Source organism: Homarus americanus, unplaced genomic scaffold, assembly GCF_018991925.1.
Source record: "Homarus americanus isolate GMGI-L3 unplaced genomic scaffold, GMGI_Hamer_2.0 scaffold32583, whole genome shotgun sequence".
In the NCBI taxonomy this organism is placed as follows: domain Eukaryota; kingdom Metazoa; phylum Arthropoda; class Malacostraca; order Decapoda; family Nephropidae; genus Homarus; species Homarus americanus.
The window spans coordinates 17,074,763-17,099,009 of NW_024713129.1; the positions used below are offsets into that span (position 1 = coordinate 17,074,763).

Sequence of the window (24,247 nt, forward strand, 5' to 3'; positions counted from 1 at the left end):
AAGATAAATCTTGATAAAAACACACGGGAAAAGGGAAACAACGGAGCACCTTAGCTTTCGTTTTTATTCAATACATCTTCAGAGGCAACTGGATTACATGGACAGAGATAGGCTTAAATATACAGGGTGACCTTATAAAACATGAGGTCAGGTCATAATGATGTCATCCACTAATCCCCACACCAACACACACGTAGAGGAGCTTAAGAGAAGGGGGTGACATGACTAGTCAAGTCAGGTCACAAATAAGGGACCCACTAAATAACTATCCTACATCTAGATCAAAGGTTTTCAAAGCATTTTTAAAACCAGCGGTTAGCATTCCCTGGTCACAGTCATGGGCTCGTGGGCCGTGGGTTCGAATCCTGGCGGGTTGAGGTGTTGATTGTATGTAGAAGTCCGCGTGGAATGTAGGACCGCGTAAAGTGAGGGTTAACTGTATATATATATATATATATATATATATATATATATATATATATATATATATATATATATATATATATATATATATATATATATATATATATATATATATATATATATATATATATATATATATATATATATATATATATATATATATATATATATATATATATATATATATATATATATACAGTTAACCCTCACTTTACGCGGTCCTACATTCCATGTTTACGCGGTGCCCTGCCGGAATCCAGGATGCTCACATTCCGCGGTGCGTGTACCCCTTTACGCGGAGAGCGGCTGGCAAGCCGCGCCATTTTTGGATCCAAACCTCCCGCCATCTGTCCCGCCATCCGCCATGCTGTGTTAGCGGCGCGAGCATAGTGCGCACAAGGTCGCCCAGTAATCAAAACATTACCAGTTCTTCACACGCCACCCACCACAGCCGGCCCAAGTCAGTGATAGTGATAATTATAGTGAGGATATGGACTTATATGGACTTTGGGGGGTTTGACAACGAGGCCCTGCAAGCCTCTGTGGTGGATAGTGATACAGGTGAGGGCCAATAATCTGCCCTCTGCCTCGGAACCAACCGCCCATCCCCGTGTGCCCAGCCATCTTTTCTGCTAATGTAAGTGTTAAAAAACTTAATATTATTGATATTTCTCTTAATTATTAATTGTGTGTGCATACCATTATAAAGTTAAGATAATATTTTTACTACAACATACAGTAGTTGTGTGTCGTCAAAAAGTGGAGTTTGGGGGTCGGCCCGGTCTCTTATTTCAATTAATCCCATATGTTATGTTGTTCACTTTACGCGTTTCTCACTTTCCGCGGTACCCTGCGGGTTATATTAACCGCGTAAAGTGAGACCCAACTGTGTGTGTGTATATACTGTATATATATATATATATCTTGATAAAATCACACATTGTTTTCCTTTTCCCGTGTGATTTTATCAAGATTTATCTTATCCACGTTTTCATTGTGGATCTACATGAAATATAATATACTGTATATATATATATATATATATATATATATATATATATATATATATATATATATATATATATATATATATATATATATATATATATATATATATATATATATATATATATATAAATATATATATATATAAATAATGTACGTTGTGTTGTCAATAGTAAGAGAAATAATTGAGAACCTGCAATTGTGTGTAAATGAGGCAGAAAGTCAGATCAGCAACCTGGGACTTGGTCCAAATTTTCGTGATGCCATATGTTCTTTGACTTTTCCATTTTTTATTCACGGTTTCTGTGCTGGTTCATATTTATTTACTAAAGTGGTTAATGTTTTAAAGTGCACAGCACAATCACTAACGTCGGGACTCGAAAATACGTACAGGGACTCCCCGACTTACGCCCTACTCGACTTATGACCACCCGGACATACAACCGCCGCAGTCGTATAAAATATTTTTCAAATTCCATATTTTCGAGTCCCAATGTTAGTGATAGCGCTGTGTACTGAACATTTTTTTGTTTGTAATTCCCTTTAAAATGGTAAATCATTGTAACTGCGTGTGATCCATGTGTATGCTGATAACCATATAGGAAAAAAAGAAAATGCAAAGTTCCGAAACACTTAGATGACTGAATGACTGATGATAAAGAATAGAGGGATCTGTTTAGGGTGAAAGCTATTTACAGAGAATACATATCACAAGGGTAGGCTTGTGATGTCACGAACAAAACATGACACCAGGTTCTTTTTTAATAGTGCTATATGTGGGCCAAATTACAAGCAACCTATACTTCAGAAAACCCCAAAATATATACTATTTTTTGTTGGGAGTTTATATGGGTACAGTACTACACTGTACAGGTATATCGTATTTAGAATACAGTACCATGAAAGTGTTGAGCCATGGAGGAGAAAATACATGTAAAATAACTTTGCTATCACTATACTGTAGACATGATTCTAGGTCCAAAGTTTATGTTCATTAAAGAACATTGAAATGGGTTATAGCCATGATACCAGTGACTTTAATGCATCAGCTACTGTATGTTCTAATCTACACTTTATCACAGGAAGAATGAAGTTGAAATTTAATTTATCACTTAAATAGTGTTTCAGAATTTTTCAAAGACATTTCCATGACTTTTATAGTATTTTCAATGTCCGGGAACATGCATGCAAACACATGAAAAAAATACTGGTTCCTTGTTGAATATAGAGCAGAAGCACCAACCTGGCATGTACAAGAAGAGCTCGAACCAGCGCTAAAGTTAACACTAACTTCATGGTGGACTGCAGCAAGTAAAGGGCTGGGGAAAGAAGAGGAAAAACAAGATATACCAAGTATTAATTTTATAACAGGTGTCAGAGATCAGTAATATAGCTCAGCTGCAGTGCATAATGATGTTACAGTACTGTACAGCACCTGTATATATCATACTGTATATTTAATGAATTGAGTAAAAGGTTACTGTAATGAGACCAATTAAATAGGTTTGATATGAAAGGTTATCATTTGTTAGTGAAAACAATGAATATCATGTCATAGGTATTATATATAGAGTACTGTATATGCCCTTGTGAAGATAATGACTGAAAAAAGGGATAAAAGAGAACAATTCACTCTCATTTATCTCATGTTTCCCTCATAAGCTTGTTTAAATAATAATAAACAAATAGATACTAACCAATTTGAAATAGAGTTATAAGGAAATATTTTTTTATTCCCTGGTAGTTATACAGTATCATGTCTTCAGTTATCAATATTACTGTACAGTCCTGTACTGTATAAGCTAAATCCCAAGATAAATTATTTATACAGTATAAGATTGAACTGTATAAATTAAATGTTTTACAGGAATTTAACATTAAAAGTGTTAATATATAAACTAATGTTAATTCTTAAAAATCTAGTACTGTATACAGAATGAGATGCAGCATGTTGAACTAGCAACTGCACTTGTGTCAACGAATGGCAGTAAACAAATACATTCTGTATTGTTTTGCATACCTATTAATAAATATTATCTATTTTTCCCACACTGTTTACATTGGAACAGATACACTTGTGTCAGGACAGTAGTATATCAAAGATTATTGCCATAACAAAGCAAACTAAAAACTTCTTTATTTTTATTGAAGATATTTATTAGGCATAGACTCTCTTACATTACCAGTAACACATCAACATATAACTGATAGCTTTGTACATAAATACAGAAACATCCCAGGAAGAGTGAAATTATAAGTTACTGTACTGTATTGGCTATGTTACTCTCAATTGAAAGGTGGATATTTTAGTAATTTTTAAAATGGTTTATTAAAACAAAAACACCAACTGATGTATAAATACTAAATAAAAAGACCCAGCAAGGAAAATGAGTCCCCCTTACTGGACAATGAGATGGAACATGATAATAAAGAAAATAAATTTGTAATTACATTTATTATATCAAACTTGTACTTATATTGATACACTTAAATTTTAGCAAATTCGATAATATACATCCTTCCCCCCTGATTAGGAAAGACATTACAATAACTAGTGACACACAGAGGATTACAAAGTAACATCCACTGTAATTACAGTAATGTTTCCAGTATACTGTTTCAGTACAGTATTGTAATGTAATCATTTGGTATTTATTTACACCTGTTGCATTCATGAACCAGCAACTGGAAGGCATTTAACAATAGAAGAAGCAGTGATATAACAAAGGTAGGTACTTAAATTATATTAGCCAACCAGGAACGAACTCGTAGCAATGGTTTTAAATTAGACAAATTTAGATTTAGGCGCAAGATAATTAAACACTGGTTTGGAAATAGAGTTGTGGATGAGAGGAACAAGTTATCAAACATCATTAACTCGAATACGCTGTGTCGCTTCAAACATAGGTTGGACGGACATATGAGCGATAGAGGTTGGGCGTAAATGGGACTGCCCAATATGGGCCAATAGACCTGCTGCAGTTTCCTCCATTCTTATGTTCTTAACTGCTTTTTTACCTCATGAAAAGGCCATAAATGGTATAAAGAATTTTTGGTTAATATTCGTTTAATGGCTGCGGCAAGATTTTCGTATTTGGTAGGCTAGGTTAGGTTAGGTGATTCGGAAGTTGAAATTGTTAAGAGAATAGATTTTTTTGTGTATTCTCATCACAAAAAGGGAGCCACAGCCATTAAACGAATATTTGCTTCTTTTTTTGGCTTCATATCCTTTTTACAATTTTTTCCATCCTGAGGCCATGGCTGTGACATTTGAGCTTTATTCACCATGTTTGTTTGATCCATAGGGATGTTTCCTGAATTATTATTATTTTTTAACAATAATAGAAGATAACTAGTATATCAGGTTAGGTAGGTTAAGTTTGGTTTGTTTTATACAGTATATGGTACAGTACTGCACAGTATATGATAAATTACCTGGTACAGTATCATAAAATTATTTTACACAAAATGATTTCCTGGTACAATTTTGGACTTTTTATGAGATAAGAAAACTTTTATCTTCTATGATGAAATATCTTCAAGTTGCTGGCTCTATTGTGAAACAAGTGTACACAATTATCAAACATTTACGGTATACAGTCCAGTACAGTATTTTACTTTACTTTTTCCTCATTCTATCTAAACCCAAATCTAACCTGCTTAAGTATTTTGACTATGGGAAGATAACAACATTAAATGGTAATACTGTACTGGAACAGAGAGCTAACACCAGAAGGAGTTGTTTGATTTTGTAATTGTTTCCACAGATGTTCTTTGGATGATAGCAAGTAATAAAAATGATAAGACAACTTATTTTAATTATAAGTATAAGAGCTGTAACAGCACTTTTGCTTTATTTAAATACACCCAAATGAATAACCCCAAGTTATTCACAAAGTGACTCACTATGTTATTCACGACTATATCACTTGGCATGAATCTTTCTCAAAGGGTTAAGCCAGAGTCAGCTGATTTAGCAAAGACCCAGGAAAATGTTCTGTAAAATAGAATAAAAAATTTAAAATTAGCTGGATAACCGAAACGATAATTTTACCTTATTTGGTTTGTTAGGTCAGGTTCTATTAGGCTCTAGTAAATGTAGGGGTTAGTATTTAATAGTTGCCACCACCTAACTGAATATTGAGTAATATATGGGGAGATAGAGAAAAAAAATATTCTATAATGTTCTGTCAGAAATACTGTATATAGTTTTGAATTATTTAAACTTTTATTTTACAATATATGACCAATCAGCTTGAGTGTTGATGTCTTGTCATAGTAGTGCACGCCAATCAGCATGCGTGCCGATCTGATGTAATACTGTACTCGTGCGCTAATCAGCACAAGTCTCTATTTGCGGGCAGTTGGAAGATGGCATCTGTGTGAGAACGATGTACATTGGTTGGTTGGCGCATTATTCAGCACCCGTTGACATTTTTAGGGCTTACGGTGTTCTTGTTTCATCTGTAAAATGTCCGAGATGTACGTAATTCAAAGTGACGGTACCTTGTAAATCGCCAAGCATGGTACTGTAGTAAGAGACGGACACTGACGAAGACACCACTTCCTCATTCAAGTCACATTACTTCATCCTCCTGTAAGTTTCTTACACACTAGGGGTTAGGGTTGGGTTAGGTTAGGTTAGGTAGGTAGGTTAGCATATCCCTGAGATATGCTAGGGACTGTCAGATGATTTAAAAATGTCCAAAGGAGGGCCACCAAACTGGTGCTTGCACTACGGCACCTCAGCTACCCTGAGATATTAAAGTGCCTGCAATTGCCTAGCTTATACTACAGACAGACAAAGGGGGACCTAATTGAGGTGTATTAACATCTCAAAGGGCACTTCTCAGTCGAGTGTCCAAATCTGGATCTGGCAGACGCTTGCCCCACAAGGGGACACAGCTCAAGGTTAAGCAAGCTGCAAATCCAGAAAACTGTGAGGGGTAACTTTTTCGGAGTGGGAGTAGTGAACTCTTGGAACAATCTGCCAACGTGTTGTGACGGCACCGAGTGTGAGCTCTTTCAAGACCAAACTTGACAAGCACTGGAGCAGGTTCAGACACATTCAGGAGCTAGTACATGCCCCCTACTTGCCAACAGTGCGTAACAGAGGCATGACTGATCGCCAAAGCGGCCAACAAGCTGATCAGTGGTGAAGAGGATAAAAGGAAAAAAAAAAGTTAGGTAGGTTGGGTTAATTTTTTTTAGTTTCGAGGATTTTATGTTGTTTGACCTTCCACTTTTTTCAATATCTCAACTACAGCTCATTTCTAATGGTAGTGGAGGTCATATTTGTATTTAACATGATGATTTACACTATAAAAACCCATTTTCAAAAGTAAATTAGGTGGTGGTAACTATTAAATATTTAGTATTATTGCGTTTACACACCGTTCATTCCTACCACTAATCTATTATCATATTCGAATAAGACGTCTAATTATAAGATAATTTTCATCTATTACATTACCGGTGGAAATGTATAATAACGGAGATAGCATATCCAAAATTTTCTCTATTTTCTTCCACTAATCTTCCTCCATTATCGCCTGCCTCACCTCCAACACTGTGTGTCTCCTTCATAAATCATCACGTGCATGCGTTTCCATACACGTCACGCAGTCAATGAAAAGCGTTTTTGCTTTTGGAACCAATTAAAATGATTTTGGGTTTAATTTGCAGTATATTTGGCCCAATCAAATTCGAGTTTTATTTTGGGTCTCTCATATTTTGAAATTCAAGTTCAGTTCCGACCAAGGAAGTCTGCGATGGGTGTCACTTTAAAGTATATGGAGCCAATTGTGAGTTTGTGGAAAAAAAAAACGTAGAAACTATAGTATTTTTTCGATCGCATGGTGTTCTTCCAACCTCAGTAAAGTGTACAAAGAGCAAGACTGAATGTAAATATCGCAAAGACCAACATATGTGGCGTTGGGTAAGAATCCCAGAATGCAACGACGAACAAGACCCAGGCCAATAAGGTAAGAAATAGGTGATTCCATCATATGGTGAGAGTCAGTTATGTTAGGAGGGGTTAGGTTAGGTTTGGTTTTTGTTTTTCTAGTGTTTTTTGGTGTATTTTGCCATGATTTTTTTTCGGAAAATGTCCAATGAAAAAAATTTCTAAAAAAAAAACGGCTAATTTTCGCCAGAAATGAAGGTCATATTCGGTCTAAACACACACACACAAATGGTCCGACTAATTACCCAAATGTAGCTGCAATGAAGTCAAATAATGGGCCTACATGAATAAATTGGACTGCCAATCACTTCTCGACTAGTATTTGGTGTCACAAAGTCACAAAAAATTGGAAAACTTACTTTAATCTGAGTTGATAGATCGCGTGCATGTACCGAAGGAGAGAGTAATTACCCAAATGTAGTCAAATGATGGTCCTACAAGCGTAAATCGGGCTGTGAATCACTTCTCGATTATTATTTGGTGTCATAAAGTCACAGAAAATTGGTAAACTTAATTTAATCTGAGGTGTGTTAGGTTAGGTTAGGTTAGGTACATGCACTCGATCTATTAACTCAGATTAAATTAAGTTTACCAATTTTTTGTGACTTCGTGCCACCAAATGCCAGTCGAGAAGTGATTGGCAGTCCGATTTATTCTTGTAGGACCATCATTTGACTTCATTGCGGCTACATTTGGGTAATTAGCTGGACCCCCACACAAATACACTAGCAAAATATATTTTTGACTTTCTAACGAAACGGTGTGACAATGCAAATTTACCAAATACTTACTAGTGTATAATGATAAGAACATATGTGGAAAAAATAAATGAAATCGAAAAACTCCTACAAGTGGCAATGTTGTTCTTAGACATTAATCACTCTTTAACCTTTACTGAAAATTAGTTACGACTACTACGTATAAGAGTTGTTGTTTATGATGAACAAATTTTGAGTTTAATAATCCATGTTTTCATAAGATTCGCAATGTTAAGAGCTTCAAAAGTAAAATATCAATTATTTTGCAACAACATACAGTACACCTTATAGTGATGACAACATAAATGAATTCTCGCTCAACAAAGGAGCTAAACTGGATATTCTCGGAATGGATTATTTTGTTCGTTCATAAGAAGTATTTAGTTTTGTCATCCTATTAACGTTTATTTATGCTTGCTGTTTATATCCTTCATTAGTGTTTAGTACAGTGCTACTCACCACCTGCAGACTGTACTGTAGTCCCAGGAAATAGGTTACTTGTCAAAACAACGGAGGTTTATCAACACGTCCCGTATACTTCTCAGGATGAAGGGCGAATACTTTACAACAAACTTTCACTGGTCAACGGTGGACGGGGAAAAGATTTTAAGTAATAGGATTATGCTAAGAGAGTGCTTAAAAAATTGTTTCATTGACTTATTTAATATTTTTACCCATGAACTATGTTTTGCAGGTAGTCTGGAATCTATTAGAGAAACAAATGGGATTGTATAAGAATATTTTTATCTGGACAAAGGCTCATACTGTATATCCGATCTTTAATTTGAAGCAACTTGTATTTTTTGCTTCTCATTTTATCAACATACTTGGTCATTTTACATTTAATGTCGCCCTCATCAACATTCATCGAGTGGAAACTTTCTTAAGTACAAAATTGTTACATTTTATAATTTATCGTTCATAAAATGAACCAAACACACCTACCTAATCAACCTAAACCTGAGCTTCACCTAAAATTGATACATAACTTACGCTAAATTAGGTTAGGTAGGTTAGTTTGGCTTACCAATACAATACTGCGTATCAGAGACGTAACCGACCGCCCAAGCGGCTAACTTGCCGATCAATGGCAAAGAGGATAAAAGTAATATCAAAAGGGGGAGGGTCCAAGAAGTTTTGGGTGGGGGAATAATGGCAAGCAAAGCGAGCCTACCTAGCTGGGGGGCTTGGGGGGGAGGCGCTTTATAAGTCCCCCAGATTTTATTTAAATTTTTTAAAGGGCATGGGCATTTGAGGCCATTTTGAAGCCATGTGCACTTGATATTGAGAGATAGTCTGAAGTCAATATTAGTTGCTTTTTACTATGCAAAAAGGCCTGAGTACAATAATGTATTAAAGAAAAAGAAATGGAATTTTCTGATGAAAAAGGGGGGTCCGGACCCCCAGGACTTCCCTCCCCCCTCACTCTGGATCCGCCCTTGAAAAGATACATTAGTTGATTCTCTTCGTCGCTGATCGACCTGTTAGTCGCTTGGGCGGTCGGTCACGTCTCTGTTACGCAATCTTGGCAAGTACCGGTGGTGATCGATGCATTGAATTGAATTGAAACAGTTTATTTCGCCAGAAAAACACAGATGCAGAGTGGATAATAATAACAATATTAACATGGCTCAGCCAGTTGAGAACCTGAGCTCTCTTTTAGGCACCTGATATATACTATACATTTATCTCAAGGAAGTATTTTGTAACATTTAGTATCATCTGGAATAGTACAATAGCATGGTGGTAATTAGAACATTTCATAATGTTATCACACCTGATCACAAATCTTCTTAATTCCAAAATTGTCCAGCTTGTACATGCCGTTACTCAAATTCTTATTAAACTCTTATTAAACATACCGAAGCATTCAACATGAATTTGAGTAACGGCATGTACAAGCTGGACAATTTTGTAATTAAGAAGATTTGTGATCAGGTGAGAAGGCCGGGTCACTTGACCATCTGACCTGACCACCAACCGTTGTGTGCTATTTAAAGATTAGTAGGGTCATTACCTAATACCTGACCATTGTGGACCTGGTCTCACCCTCCTCTGTACTGGGCATGCACCGGCTCCTGAGTGTACCTGAACCTGCTCCAGAGTTGGTCAAGCCTGGTCTTGAAAGAGCTCACACTCGGTGCCGTCACAACACTTTCTGGTAGATTGTTCCAAGAGTTCACAACTCTCACTCCGAAAACAATTTGCCCTTACAGTTTTTTGGACCTGCGGCTTCTTCAATCTTGAGCTGTGACCCCTTGTGGGGCGAGCGTCCGCCAGCTCCAAGTAAGGACACTCGACTGAGTAGTGCCCCTTGAGATGCTTATGCACCTCAATTAGGTCGCCCCTTGCCCGTCTGTAGTATGAGCTAGGCAAGTTAAGGTGCTCCAATCTCTCAGGGTAGTTGAGATGCCGAAGTGCAGGCACCAGTCTGGTGGCCCTCCTTTGAACATTACTCCAGATGGGGAAGCACTTCACTCTTGAAGATCGTTACGAGGGATATCTGAACGACCTTCTTTGAAGACTTTTATATTTTATGAATATACTTATTTGCTGCGTCTCTACATCGCACATTTTCTTGTCACTTAACCTGAACCTTCATCAATAGTCGTGATTTAAATAGCTCAATACTTGCATGACAGCATTACCTTAATCACCACCGTCTCCATGTTGTTCACCCGGACGAGAAAGGTGTGTGCGTGTCAAGATTAATCATAACAATGCTTGTTTGACTGTGTATGTGTTTGAATTATGATGAATCAGGTTGTCGGCTTATTAGTATTCGAGAAAAGATTGAGAACACAGTGGAGATAATTAAATGATGTGAAGAACTCTTGCGAGCATGTTTCTGTTTGTAGCAGCGCATACAACATTGTGTGTTTGGATTGTAGGTGTTTTGTTGTATTTTTATCAAGTCACAGATCTACAAATGCACGTATGCAGAGGGATAGGAAGATACAAGCGATCACACACATACATACACAAACACAGTGAGTATGCGGGAGGGCGGTACACATGCCAGGCACGCTAGCTGACACCATACCTCCCGCGACAGCCGAGCTGGGGTATTGTTGGTGTAAGGATACTGGGGTAATTGTCTGAGTGAGGATACTATCTCCAGTATGATAACTCTATCGGCTTGTGTAAGGGACCCTTGTACTGCACCCTAGCTGGTGCTGCACTACTACACTAAATACATGGAGTAAGAGCTGCGGGGATTTTACCAAGGGGCGACAGTCAGGGGAGGCTCCAGTTACCCCAGTCGACTGTGTCATCTCGCGCCGGTGCCATCTAAACGTCCAGCACCCAAATGAAAATATTTGTAGTGAAACAACGAAATTATACTTGCTTCGTGTTTTGAAAAAAAAATAATCTAAGAAAGGAAAAGCATAAATACGTTGCAATGTGATATTAATAACTGAGCGACGAAGTGGGGGATAAAGTAAATAACAATATTCAACAAAGGATTCCTAGTGAAAGACTACAGTTACGATATTCGCTGTGGATAAACAAGAAGCGTTAAGTTTCTCCTACAAATATGTTGGTTAAATGGTTAACGTGGATGGCGACACTGGTACTAGTGATGAGCGGGCGGCACAGTGCTGGCCTAGTCTCAGGTGGGTACTGGAGTGTTTCTGTGGTACTGGAAGTCATAGTGGGTCTAAACCGGTGTTACAGACATGTAAGTAAGGTGTGTAACATTGATTTCTGAGTGACTTGGGATTGCGTGAATATTGTCTGGTCTTTTTTAAAATTGACCAGTAAGATTAGCAGTTATTTTACAAAATTGCCAATATTCGTGTCTGTTTGCTAAATGGCCGAATATTTAGGGTCATTTTCCAAAACAACCAGGTTTTTTGGCCTGTTTGCAAAATTACCGATCCTTTTGCAAAATAACCTGGTTCGCAAAAAACGTAACACGCACACTCATATATATATATATATATATATATATATATATATATATATATATATATATATATATATATATATATATATATATATATATATATATATATAATATATATATATACAGTTTATGGATTGATCCCAAATTTGTAGATACGTCTCAGAAAGTCAATAAAAGTAAATATCACAAAGTTCAATAATCTAATAACAATTGAAAATTATTACTAATTTTAACAAGTATTTTAAAAAGATAATTTCACTTACGACTCACTCAATTGGAATTCATCGTTTAAATCCACGGTTATGCAACGCCACCTCACAGGCAATCTCAGTAACAATGTAGCTAGGCAAGCAGCAATAATTTGGACACCTTTGTATACAGTACACACACACACACACACACACACCCACTCTTACGACACCCTCTCCAGTTGCATCGTACAGGGTATTACACCGTAAAGAAGCAAAAGGTAATTGGAATTCGGTCATTTCTGATATAAAACTTGTAGAATTGTGTACAGTATAGGGAAATTTACTGAGGAAATCTTCCCCAGTGGTATTTTGTCGGGATGTGTCTGTAGCTTTCCCGTCTTAAGGGCTGGTGAACCACTAACTTGCCTTACCTCCCACAGCTACCACAGACCTGGATGTCATGGAGGAAGTGAGTCACGCCCTTCACCACGTCGCCGAGTCCCTTGCTGACCTCACCTCCCTCATTATCTCCATTACCTCCTCCTTCACCACCACCACTACCTCCTCCTCCACCACCACCACCACTACCTCCTCCTCCTCCACCACCACCACTACCTCCTCCTCCTCCTCCACCACCACCACTACCTCCTTCTCCTCTTTCACTACACTCAAACCTACAGCAAACACCACTAACATTACATTATCAGCCATCTCACCTACACCAACCACTATCATAATGTTAACCACCACAAGCACGCCAATCACCGCCACTATCGTAACCACACCAGCCAGTCCTTCTATATCAATTACCACACCAACCACCCCCACCACCCCCACCACTATACCAAACACCACCACTACACCAAACACCACCACTACACCAACTCCTAATATTACACCAACCACGACCACTACCACCCCCACCACTACACCAACCGCACCACTACACCAACCACCACCACCACTACACCAACCACCACCACCACTACACCAACCACTACCACCACTAAACCAACCACCACCATTTCGCCACCACCACCACTACACCAACCACCAACCACCACCACCCCACCACTACCACTACCACCACCTCTACACCAACCACCACTACAACACCAACCACCGCCACCATTACACCAACCAACACCACTACACCAACCACCACCACTACCTCAACCACCACCACCACTACCCCCACCACTACCAACGACCACTACAACACCAACCACCACCACTACACCAACCACCACTATTGCACCAACCACCACCACTACACCAATCCCCACCTCTACACCAACCACCACCACAACACCACCAGCACTACACCAACCATCACCACTACACCAACCACCACCACTACCTCAACCACCACCACCACACCAACCACCACTACCCCAACCTCTACACCAACCAGCCCCACCACTACACTAACCACCACCACTACACCAACCACCACCACTACACCAACCACCACCAATACACCAAACACCACCACTACACTAACCACCACCACCACACCAACCACCACCACTACACCACCACCACCACTACACCAAACACCACCACTACACCAACAACCACCACCACTTCACCAACTACCACCACTACACCAACCACCACCACTACACCAAGCACCACCACTACACCACACCAAGCACCACCACACCAAGCACCACCACTACACCAACCACCCACTCACCACCACTACACCAACAACCACCACCACTACCAAGCACCACCACTACCACCAACCACCACCACTACACCAACCACCACCACTACACCACTACACCACCACCACAACAACACCAAGCACCACCACCAACCACCACCATTACCACCAACACCACTACACCAACAACCACCACTACACCAAGCACCACCACTACACCAACAACCACCACTACACAAGTACCACCACTACACCAACCACCACAACCACCCAACCACCACCACTACACTAAGCACCACCACTACACGAAGCACCACCACTACAACAACAATCACCACTACACCAAGCACCACCACTACCAACAACCACCACTACACCAAGCACCACCACTACACCAAGCACCACCACTACACCAAGCACCACCACAACACTAAGCACCACCACTACACCAAGCACCACCACTACACCAAGCACCACCACTACACCAACAACCACCACTACACCAAGCACCACCACTACACCAAGCACCACCACAACACTAAACACCTTCACTACCAACCACCACCACAACACTAAGCACCACCACTACACCAAACACCACCACTACACCACACCACCACAACACCACACCACCACTACCACCAAGCACCACCACTACACCAACAACCACCCACCACTACACCAAACACCACCACTACACCAAGCACCACCACAACACTAAGCACCACCACTACACCAAGCACCACCACAACACTAAACACCACCACTACACCAAGCACCACCACAACACTAAGCACCACTACACCAAACACCACCACTACACCAACAACCACCACCACTACACCAAACACCAACACTACACCAAGCACCACCACAACACTAAACACCACCACTACACCAAGCACCACCACTACACCAACAACCACCACCACTACACCAAACACCACCACTACACCAAGCACCACCACAACACTAAGCACCACCACTACACCAAGCACCACCACTACACCAACAACCACCACCACTACACCAACACCACCACACCTAAGCACCACCACTACACTAAACACCACCACCACCACACCAAGCACCACCACAACACTAAGCATTACCACTACAACCACCACGACTACACCAACAACCACCACCACTACACCAAACACCACCACTACACCAAGCACCACCACCACTACACCACCAAGCACCACCACTACACAAGCACCACCACACCACTAAGCATTACCACTACACTAACCACCACGACTACACCAACAACCACCACCACTACACCAAACACCACCACTACACCAAGCACCACCACACTAAAGCACCACCACTACACCAACCACCACCACTACACCAAACACCACCACTACACTTAACACCACCACTACACTTAGCACCACCACTACACGAAACACCACCACTACACCAAACACCACCACTATACCAAGCACCACCACTACACCAACTACCACTACTACACCTACCACTACTACACGAAACACCACCACTACTATCACCACCACACCAATCTCCACCACTACAGCACCAAGCACCACTATGGCACCAACCACCATTATGGGACCAACCACCAACACGACACCAACCACCACCACAACACCAACTTCCACTACTACACCAACCACCACCACTACCCTAACCACCACCTCTATACCAACCACCACCACGACAGCCACCACCACTACTGACGCACTTCCAACAGCCGATACTGACGATGATGAAACTGCACAATATAAAGCTGGTGTGAAGCCATCAAGGAGTGGAATACGACAAAAGAGACACGGGTTATACCTCGATAATATCCTTACCCAAGTTGTTGAGTCCGTGGAGACCTCGGAGAACATCACGGCCTCGCGGGAAAGTGAAGTCTTGAAGGAGAGTGGTGTTTCAAGAGCCACGGAGGTCTCTGGAGAAATTGGGACCACTGGAGTTACGGAGACTCCACAGCCTTCACACGGACATGGGACCTCCAACATTTCATCAAGCAACACTTGGTGGGGTCAGGTGAACGCCTCGGTGGCCAGACTAAGAGATCTGGTGGAGGAGGTAGCAAGAGGCTCCGTGGACCACCAGCATGCCTCCCGCCTGGAGGAAGAGGCGGATACTATAGACGGTCTGGTGGTAGAGGGCAGGAATGATCCCCAACTGGTCCTGCAGGTTTCTGGTGACCATATGATCCATGTGATGGGCAGTATTAATGCCGTTAGCGAGGGAGTAAACAACACCACCGAGATTGTTAACAACGATATTGATCTCATAAAGGTATTTTAATAACATATATATATATATATATATATATATATATATATATATATATATATATATATATATATATATATATATATATATATATATATATATATATAGTATATATATATATATATATATATATATATATATATATGTATATATATATATATATATATATATATATATATATATATATATATGTATATATATATATATATATATATATATATATATATATATATATATATATATATATATATATATATATATATATATATATATATATATATATATATATATATATATATATATATATATATATATATATATATATATATATATATATCATGTAGATCCACAATGAAAACGTGGATAAGATAAATCTTGATGAAGGATCTTAGCTTTCGTCTTGAATAAAGACGAAAGCTAAGGTGCGTTGTTTCTTTTCCCGTGTGATTTTATCAAGATATATATATATATATATATATATATATATATATATATATATATATATATATATATATATATATATATATATATATATATATATATATATATATGCCCCCTATATTTATATACGAGTATACACCTCAATCCAGGAGAGGTATCACGCTCTGTTTATATAATATTTTGTGTTTTTCTTGTTCTCACTTACATCTCTTCCTCTGAAGATGTGAATACCAGAGATTGCTCGCATTAATTTTTCTTGTGGTTATCTGTGGTGTGTTCTTCAGAGCTGGCGGGTGAGCGTGGTGGTGGGTAGCAGTGTGGTGGCGGCACTGGTGGTGTTTGTGGTGGCAGGCCTCCTCTTCGCTTCCTCTCGCTGCTTTCACTCTAATGTGCTCTACATCAACCACAAAAAGTAAGTATACTGATTTCCATGTTGGTCTAGTTTTCTGGAAGGTCTCAGGGAATTTTATAGAGACGTCCAAGGCAGGAAATTCATAGATGTTTAAGGACTTTAAGGTAGGAACTTCATAGACATTTGAGGCAGAAATTTTATGAAGATGTCTAAGACAGAGTTAAGAGAGGTGCTTAAGGGAGGAGCTTAACATTAGGTGAACTAACGTAAACTATAACCTGAGACGAATATGCTTTATGAAAAAAATATATGGTAAAATAATCTGGAGTGGGGATTCTTCATGTGATCCAAAAATATATATATCGTGATCTGTGTTTTGAACACAGGAGGATGGTTTAACCCTTTCATGACGGTATCTTTAATTATATATATTTTCAGAAGCAGAAAGAAGTATCAAATAGTCGATCAGTAGTGTAAGGGTCAGGAAGTAGGGTATGAGTTATACCCAATATGAGTTATGCACAATATGGGTGTATAAATTTCAGTAACCCATATTGTGTGTTCATTCCATTGAAAAAGTTTTGTGACGAAACGTCAGGAATAATGCTCCATCTCTTAGTCGTGTTTCCTTCACTACCAAGCTACCATTTGTCTACTATGAACAATGTTCAACTTCATTTGATTAATATAATGGGAACGTAAAATATATAGACGTAAACATATATTTTTGGAGGATTAAAAAAGTGAGGTCTGAAATGAGGTGCATATTATAACAGGAACAGAGAGGGTGAAGGTAATGTGAATGCTTTACGTGTCTGTGTTGCAGGCGGCGTCGCAGGAGCCTCACCCATGTCTATCTTGATGACCACCACTCCTGCATCACCAATGCATCATACATCAGCTACTCCGAGGTAGACGCTCAGGTCAGGGAAATGAATATCCTGGGTAGGGAGATGAATGCCCAGAGCAAGGAGATGAACAATCTTGGGAGAGAGATGAACATCCAGGGCATGGAAATGAACGTCCAGGGCAAGGAGATGAACGTCGGGGGCAAGGAGATGAACGTCCGGGGCAAGGAGATGAACGACCAGGGCAAGGAGATGGACCTCCAGGGCAAGAAGATGAACGTTCAGGGCAAGGAGATGAACGACCATGGCAAGGAGATGGACCTTCAGGACAAGGTGATGAACGTTCATGGCAAGGAGATGAATGTCCAGGGCAAGGAGATGAACGACCAGGGCAAGGAGATGAACGTCCAGGGCAAGGAGATGAACGTCCAGGGCAAGGATATGAACGTTCAGGGCAAGGAGATGAACGTCCAGGGCAAGGAGATGAACGTCCAGGGCAGGGAAATGAATGTCCAGGGGAGAGAGATGAATAGCGGCAGCGTCCACCTAACTCTAACCACCTTCAATAAGGAGGAGGAAGAAGCATGAGTCCTTGCCTGCTCCGGGAGGCCATCACCACTGGACGCTGTCTCCTCTTCAACTATTTTCTCACTTAAACAGCTCACACATTGTTTTCTCCTTATTATTTCAACAAGATAATCAACTTAACCTCCAATAAAAGTCATTATATATATATTTATATTATTTTTCTTACAAAATTTTTATTAAAGTGAGTTATTGTGTTCCTGGTTGCGCGTTGAAGGGAGCAGCTTGGACAAAGGAAGAACCTTATAAGGCATGTGAGATGATTACGTGACTGTAATGTACCGAAATCAGATTACCTTGTAGCCTACTTTATTATAACATTTTAGTTCAAATTGGTCCAGGCTACAGTAAAACCAAAACAATTATCAAATTTGTATTGTGTAAAGTTAAGATCAAACAAACCATATAAATACACATATCAATTTAACTCAATTAAGTATAATGGACAATCCACTAGTAATTAAGAAATACTGACACAGAAGCAACACATGCCAAGATACAAATGTGTCACGTCTTGAATTTCTTAGAACAGGGACCAGTGATGTTACAGTAAATACAACTAAAAAGTGGTTATTGTGGTGAGTCAAATAAACAATGGTAGTAATCTACATAAACACACCAATGAATATATGTCTGACTCCCAATAAAATAATCACGTCTCTCTTTGCAGTTGGATAGAGCCGTGTGCTAACATGTAATTGTATGATATAATACGTGAAACTGTGTACAGTACTCTGTAATGTACGTATTATAATTTGTACTCTCGCTCCAAAACGTATCTTTACGAGTTTGTGTGAGATATTATTACACAACCAAGAGCGGGGGTCATGGGGGGTCCGGACTCCCCCTTTTCATCAGAAAATTCCAATAAAAATTCTTTAATGCAGTATTGTTCTCAGGCATTTTTGTTTAGCAAAATTTAATACCTATTGACCTCAGCATATCTTCTAATATCGGGTGCACACTGCTTCAAAATGACCCCAAAATGACCATGATATTGGTCAGTTTAAAAAAAAAAGGGGGGGGGGTACAGCACCCGCCCGAACCCCCCAGCTGGATGGGCTCGCTGTGATTGCCATGTTCCCCCCACCCACAACTTCTTGGACCCCCCCCTTTTGATATTCCTGGATCAGTCCTTACCGAAAAACAAAAAAATAAAAACAGGAGTCGTGTTCATTTTGAAATTCATCGGATTCCCCACCACGAATTTAGTGAGTGTAACATAATTTGGCATATACAGAGCTGAATTTAGCCTCTTGTTTTATCTTACATAAAACATACAGTAGCTATGAAGCATCTGCAATTTATAAAACATTTAGCAGTTATGAAGTAATTAAATTTGACCCTTCGTTAAATGCCTGTGTGTTACTTATGAGGATGAATCATGCTCTCAACTACACAAGCAGTAGGCTACAGTACCTATTAAAAATAAACAAAACTAGGGTTAACATGATTCCTTAACGTCTTATTACACGTCTCCTTAAGTCATACTACACGTCTCCTGAACGCCATATTCTTCACGTCTAAATTTAAGAAATAAATTTGGTTCTCAAATTAAATTTTATATTTTGTCGATTAGAAAGGATGAAAACAAATATACTGTATATTAAAAATCGGAAAAAACTGCAGCAGCAATATGGTAAAAATGTGGAAAAATATCGGATGATAACCATTAGTGTTGTGAGCATGGCTCGCCTGGTGGGGTAAACTGTACTGCACACTGTACACAGCTGGGCTCACTCAACCTCCCTTCGTAAATATTCAACACAGCAACTCCACATACAGCTTTGTTTACTATTTCACTAACTCCTCAAATATTTCATTTTGATACGTGTGTGAGAATGGTTGGTGTGGGTTTGTTTCTAGGGCTGCACGACAATAAAATGCAGAACAACAGTACCACTTTTTATCACTGGAGTTGTTTCATCAACTGGCTCCCTAGCATTTCTTAGACGGCCTCTTGTGAGCTCGTGAAGCAAACAAAGATCCACTTTTCTCTTGTCACTGGTAGTATATTTTGTCAATCAGTGGAGCCTTAATATATTTTATAAGAAAAGATGAATGCCATTTCTTCTAGAAGAGCTCCATTAAGATTAAGCTAGAGACAAACTTAGTAATTTACACACTCTATTTTTCCCAGAGTTTTACCCATGATCTGACTTTTGTTCATAATGTTTCATCTGCTGGCTCTCCCCAGATGTTTTCTGTCCTGATTGTACTCAACGTTCCTTGACACCAAACTTGACACACTCACTCATTCATAGTGTGGTGAAATACAAGCATGTCGCACACACACACACACACACTGCGAGTGAGTGGAGGCAGCAGTCTTACATAAATGGAAGCATAGTTCACCCAAATTATGAATATGCTACAATATAAAAAATGGAATATCTAACTACTTCACCCTGTTTTTGGTGACAAACAGGTTGAAAACACCCTGCGTGAGTTAGCTTAGGTCTGTGGTATACCTGCAAATGTCACACTTACAGGAATAACTACACAATTACTTACACCTCAAATACTATAACTCCATGTTTGGGGATCTCGTGAACATACACATCTGTGGGAGACCTTTTGCTGGCAACTGTACAGCATTATACTATACAGTACATGCCAAACCAATTGTGAAATTGAATGGTGACTTTACCTAAACATTATTATTTTTTAAGAAATATGTCCAGATAGCAAACACGGAACACATTCATACTGATAAAAGCATTACTGGTAATAAAGTCAGCAATTCAGTAGTAAGGGGCCATTAAAAAATTACGTAACGCTCTTTTCTACCCAAATTTATACCCCCCCCCCACCCTCTGTAACATCAAGCCAACCCCCCCTAAAATATTACGTAACACAACCCTGAACAACCCCCCCTCCCGGACTCACAACACTGCTCCAGCTCACACCAATCAGAACTGTCAAGACTCTGGTTGACTTAACAGCTGCTTTACATACAAAGGGTTTTCATTTATCACGCAGCTCAGTTTATTTGCGACTACTGCCTAGAAATTCCTCAACTCGAGAGGGAAAACGACATGTGAAAACAGTTCCTGTTAAACTAATGAGGTCTGAAAATAGTGCACATTCTAGACATCCAGATATACTATTTGCTAGAACATCTCTCTTTCTTATCTGGAAGAGATTGCTTCTCTAGTTAGACCACTTGAAGTCACATTCCATTCACAGGATGACAAGGCAAGAGTTCCAATAGGTATTACCGCTGCAAACAAACAGGCTCCTCTGATAATGCATATGGAATATAAAGTTACTCTTAAGTGACCATGATTTTGTTGTTGCCCCTAAACACAAACTAATACCACCAGAATAGCTGGTATTTCAATGAAGGAAAATTGTATTGGAGAACAAGGGGTTACCTATTCTGGTCCAACATATATAGCCATACGAAGTGCCAAGCACACATCTTCAACTGCAATGGGACATCTGAGAGATAGGAAGAAAGTGCGTTCCTTACCACATTTTAATGAACAGGTGGTATGCCAAAACCAGTCATGATTGAAAACCCTAGGTATGAAAAACCACCAAGTGTGCTGTTGATTACTTTTGCAGATATGATCTAGATGCTTTCTTCATTGCAATAAATGCACCAGGTCGAAGTGCATTCAACAGAGTTGAACGACGTATGACCCCACGTAGGCCATGATCTAGATGGAGTCAACTTACCTCGGGATCATTTTGGAAGCCATCTAAATTCTAATGGAGAAACTGTAGATGAAGAATTGGAAGAGCAAAATTTTGCCCATGCAGGGAAAATTCTCGCAGACATTTGGTCAGCTACTGTTATTGATGGCTACCCAACAGATGCTGAATATGTTGATCCAGTGGAAGGAAATGAATCGGAAATCCTTGAAAAGAGTCCTTCCTGGTACGCAAAACATGTGCAAGAGAGTCAGTATTTTCTACAGGTCATCAAATCCCAAGATACAGCTTGCTGTAATGCACCAAGAAGTTCTTACTTTTCAGTTATTTCCAACAGATTCTTGCCATCACCACTCCCCCTTGTACAGACAGCAGCTGGCATATTATGTTGTCTTGATGATTTGAGTGCCAAATATCCACCGCTCGTTGTCAATTTAGCACTGGACAAATCTGTGCTACGAGCTCGGAAAGTTAAAAACTTTCCTAAAGGTCTACCATATGATTTGGCATGTCCTAGTCTGAAGAATGAGATACAGAAGCGCATCTGTGGAACATGTAGCGAATACTTTGCCTCAGTCAAGTCCATATAAAGAAACATTGCTCGAGTTGCAGTAGCCATTCAGTTGTGAGTGCTCCAACAGAAAAGCTTCGACCTCAAAGACTAGCTGTCAAGAGAAAGGGAATTCATGTGTGATGTCAAGTACCTGGGAAAAGAGGAGTATGAGTGGCACATGGAGGAAGAATTGGATACTGAGGGACTTGAAATGTCAACTGAGATCAGGGCTAACAAAGTAACACCAATCATGACTGTACAAAGTAGAGAACGAGTGTGGCAGGAAGACTGTTAGATCTGGGACAACACGCGTGAGCCACCCCCTGGACACTTAAATATTTAGACCGAGAACTGAGTTTTCAGAAGTATTTTGTTTTTTTTGACATGCAAACAATATATCAGGAAAATATTTCATAAAATATATATGCTTTCATTATTAAAGTTGCATTACTTGCTTTCACCATTATTTGAAAAAAAAACCAAGGAAAAGAATATGCATGCATTTGACAAGGTATAGAAGGACCTCAGTACATATATTTTCTTTGTAATTCTTAGTACACTTTTAGTATTAAAGACTTTCGAAGATTGCATCTGTATGATTTAGGCTTCATACCACCCACCACCCACCCCCTCTGCATTACGGAATTTTTGAATGACCCCTAATTTAGACAATTTGTTGAATCTGGATATCTTTTGATTTTAAGACACTTGTAATCTCATTATAAATACATTATTTTTGTCTATAAATGAACATTAATAAACTAATTATAAAGTCATTAATGCATCATCCAACGTTCTAAGAATATGTATTTAAGTTAGCCCTATAGGTTTATAGAAAAAGTTAAGTAAAAGAAAACTTAAATATTTAATCAGTAACTGCGTTAGATTTCCCAGACACCCCGGTTGACTCATTGCTTGCATGATGACCACTTTTTAGCTATTAATTTATAATTTGAATACATTACCTAAAGTGATTTATATATAAATATATATATATATATATATATATATATATATATATATATATATATATATATATATATATATATATATATATATATATATATATATATATATATATATATATATATATATATATATATATATATATATATATATATATATATATATAAGTTTGCCTTGCCACTGTGTAGAGGATTCTGGGCGAAATCGTTCATTTTCAAATGACAAAAATCAACCAAATAACGATATCAAGCTATTTTTGAATAGGTTAAATGAAATTAGGTTATATTCAGTTGTATTTACTTTAGCCACATCATCTGTAAGAAATAGTCGTGTACCCAATTACAATGGTCTATCTAAGTATTGGATAGCAATTGAGAATATGTGTGGTAGTACAGGGTAGGAATGTGGTAGTTGTTGGTTGGTAACTTGGTAAGTGGTAGTCTGTGGTGAAAGTGGGTCCCATAAGCATGACTGCCCGTTAGGAATAGTGTGGATACAGCACACTGTATACTAAGCCTTCGGTATACAAGGGGGCAGTATGACCGGTATTGCAGTCGACCCCATTCACTTTCCTAAGTTGTAAACTTAGGTACCCAGTTACAGCTGGGTGAACTGGGAGTGTCGGGGATCGAACC

General features: G+C 39.0%; 2 protein-coding genes across 2 annotated transcripts in view; one reads left to right on the forward strand and one right to left on the reverse strand.

Moving 5' to 3' along the window:
* Positions 1 to 9,228, reverse strand: part of LOC121868849 (ribonuclease Oy-like) — a 32,396-nt gene extending 23,168 nt beyond the window's left edge. Inside the window, exons 1-2 of the mRNA XM_042369838.1 lie at positions 9,179 to 9,228; positions 2,672 to 2,747 (exon numbers count right to left, since the gene is read on the reverse strand). Of these exons, the coding sequence (XP_042225772.1) occupies positions 2,672 to 2,724 (53 nt within the window). The 5' untranslated portion in view covers positions 2,725 to 2,747; positions 9,179 to 9,228. The remainder of the gene's footprint in view (positions 1 to 2,671; positions 2,748 to 9,178) is intronic.
* A 6,259-nt stretch (positions 9,229 to 15,487) lies between these two features.
* On the forward strand, positions 15,488 to 18,579 carry LOC121870335. The gene is made up of 3 exons (XM_042372121.1): positions 15,488 to 16,210; positions 16,933 to 17,060; positions 17,827 to 18,579. Exons 1-3 carry the CDS (start codon positions 15,488 to 15,490, stop codon positions 18,434 to 18,436), a joined length of 1,461 nt encoding a protein of 486 aa, XP_042228055.1. The 3' UTR covers positions 18,437 to 18,579.
* The last annotated feature ends 5,668 nt before the right edge of the window (positions 18,580 to 24,247 follow it).

Bases quoted from the DNA above. Each gene is read 5' to 3' on its own strand.
- LOC121870335 (XM_042372121.1), top strand. From the start codon at position 15,488: ATGGCACCAACCACCATTATGGGACCAACCACCAACACGACACCAACC. The intron at 16,211-16,932 runs GTATTTTAATAA...TGTGTTCTTCAG, and splicing joins ACGATATTGATCTCATAAAG to AGCTGGCGGGTGAGCGTGGT. The intron at 17,061-17,826 runs GTAAGTATACTG...TCTGTGTTGCAG, and splicing joins CTCTACATCAACCACAAAAA to GCGGCGTCGCAGGAGCCTCA.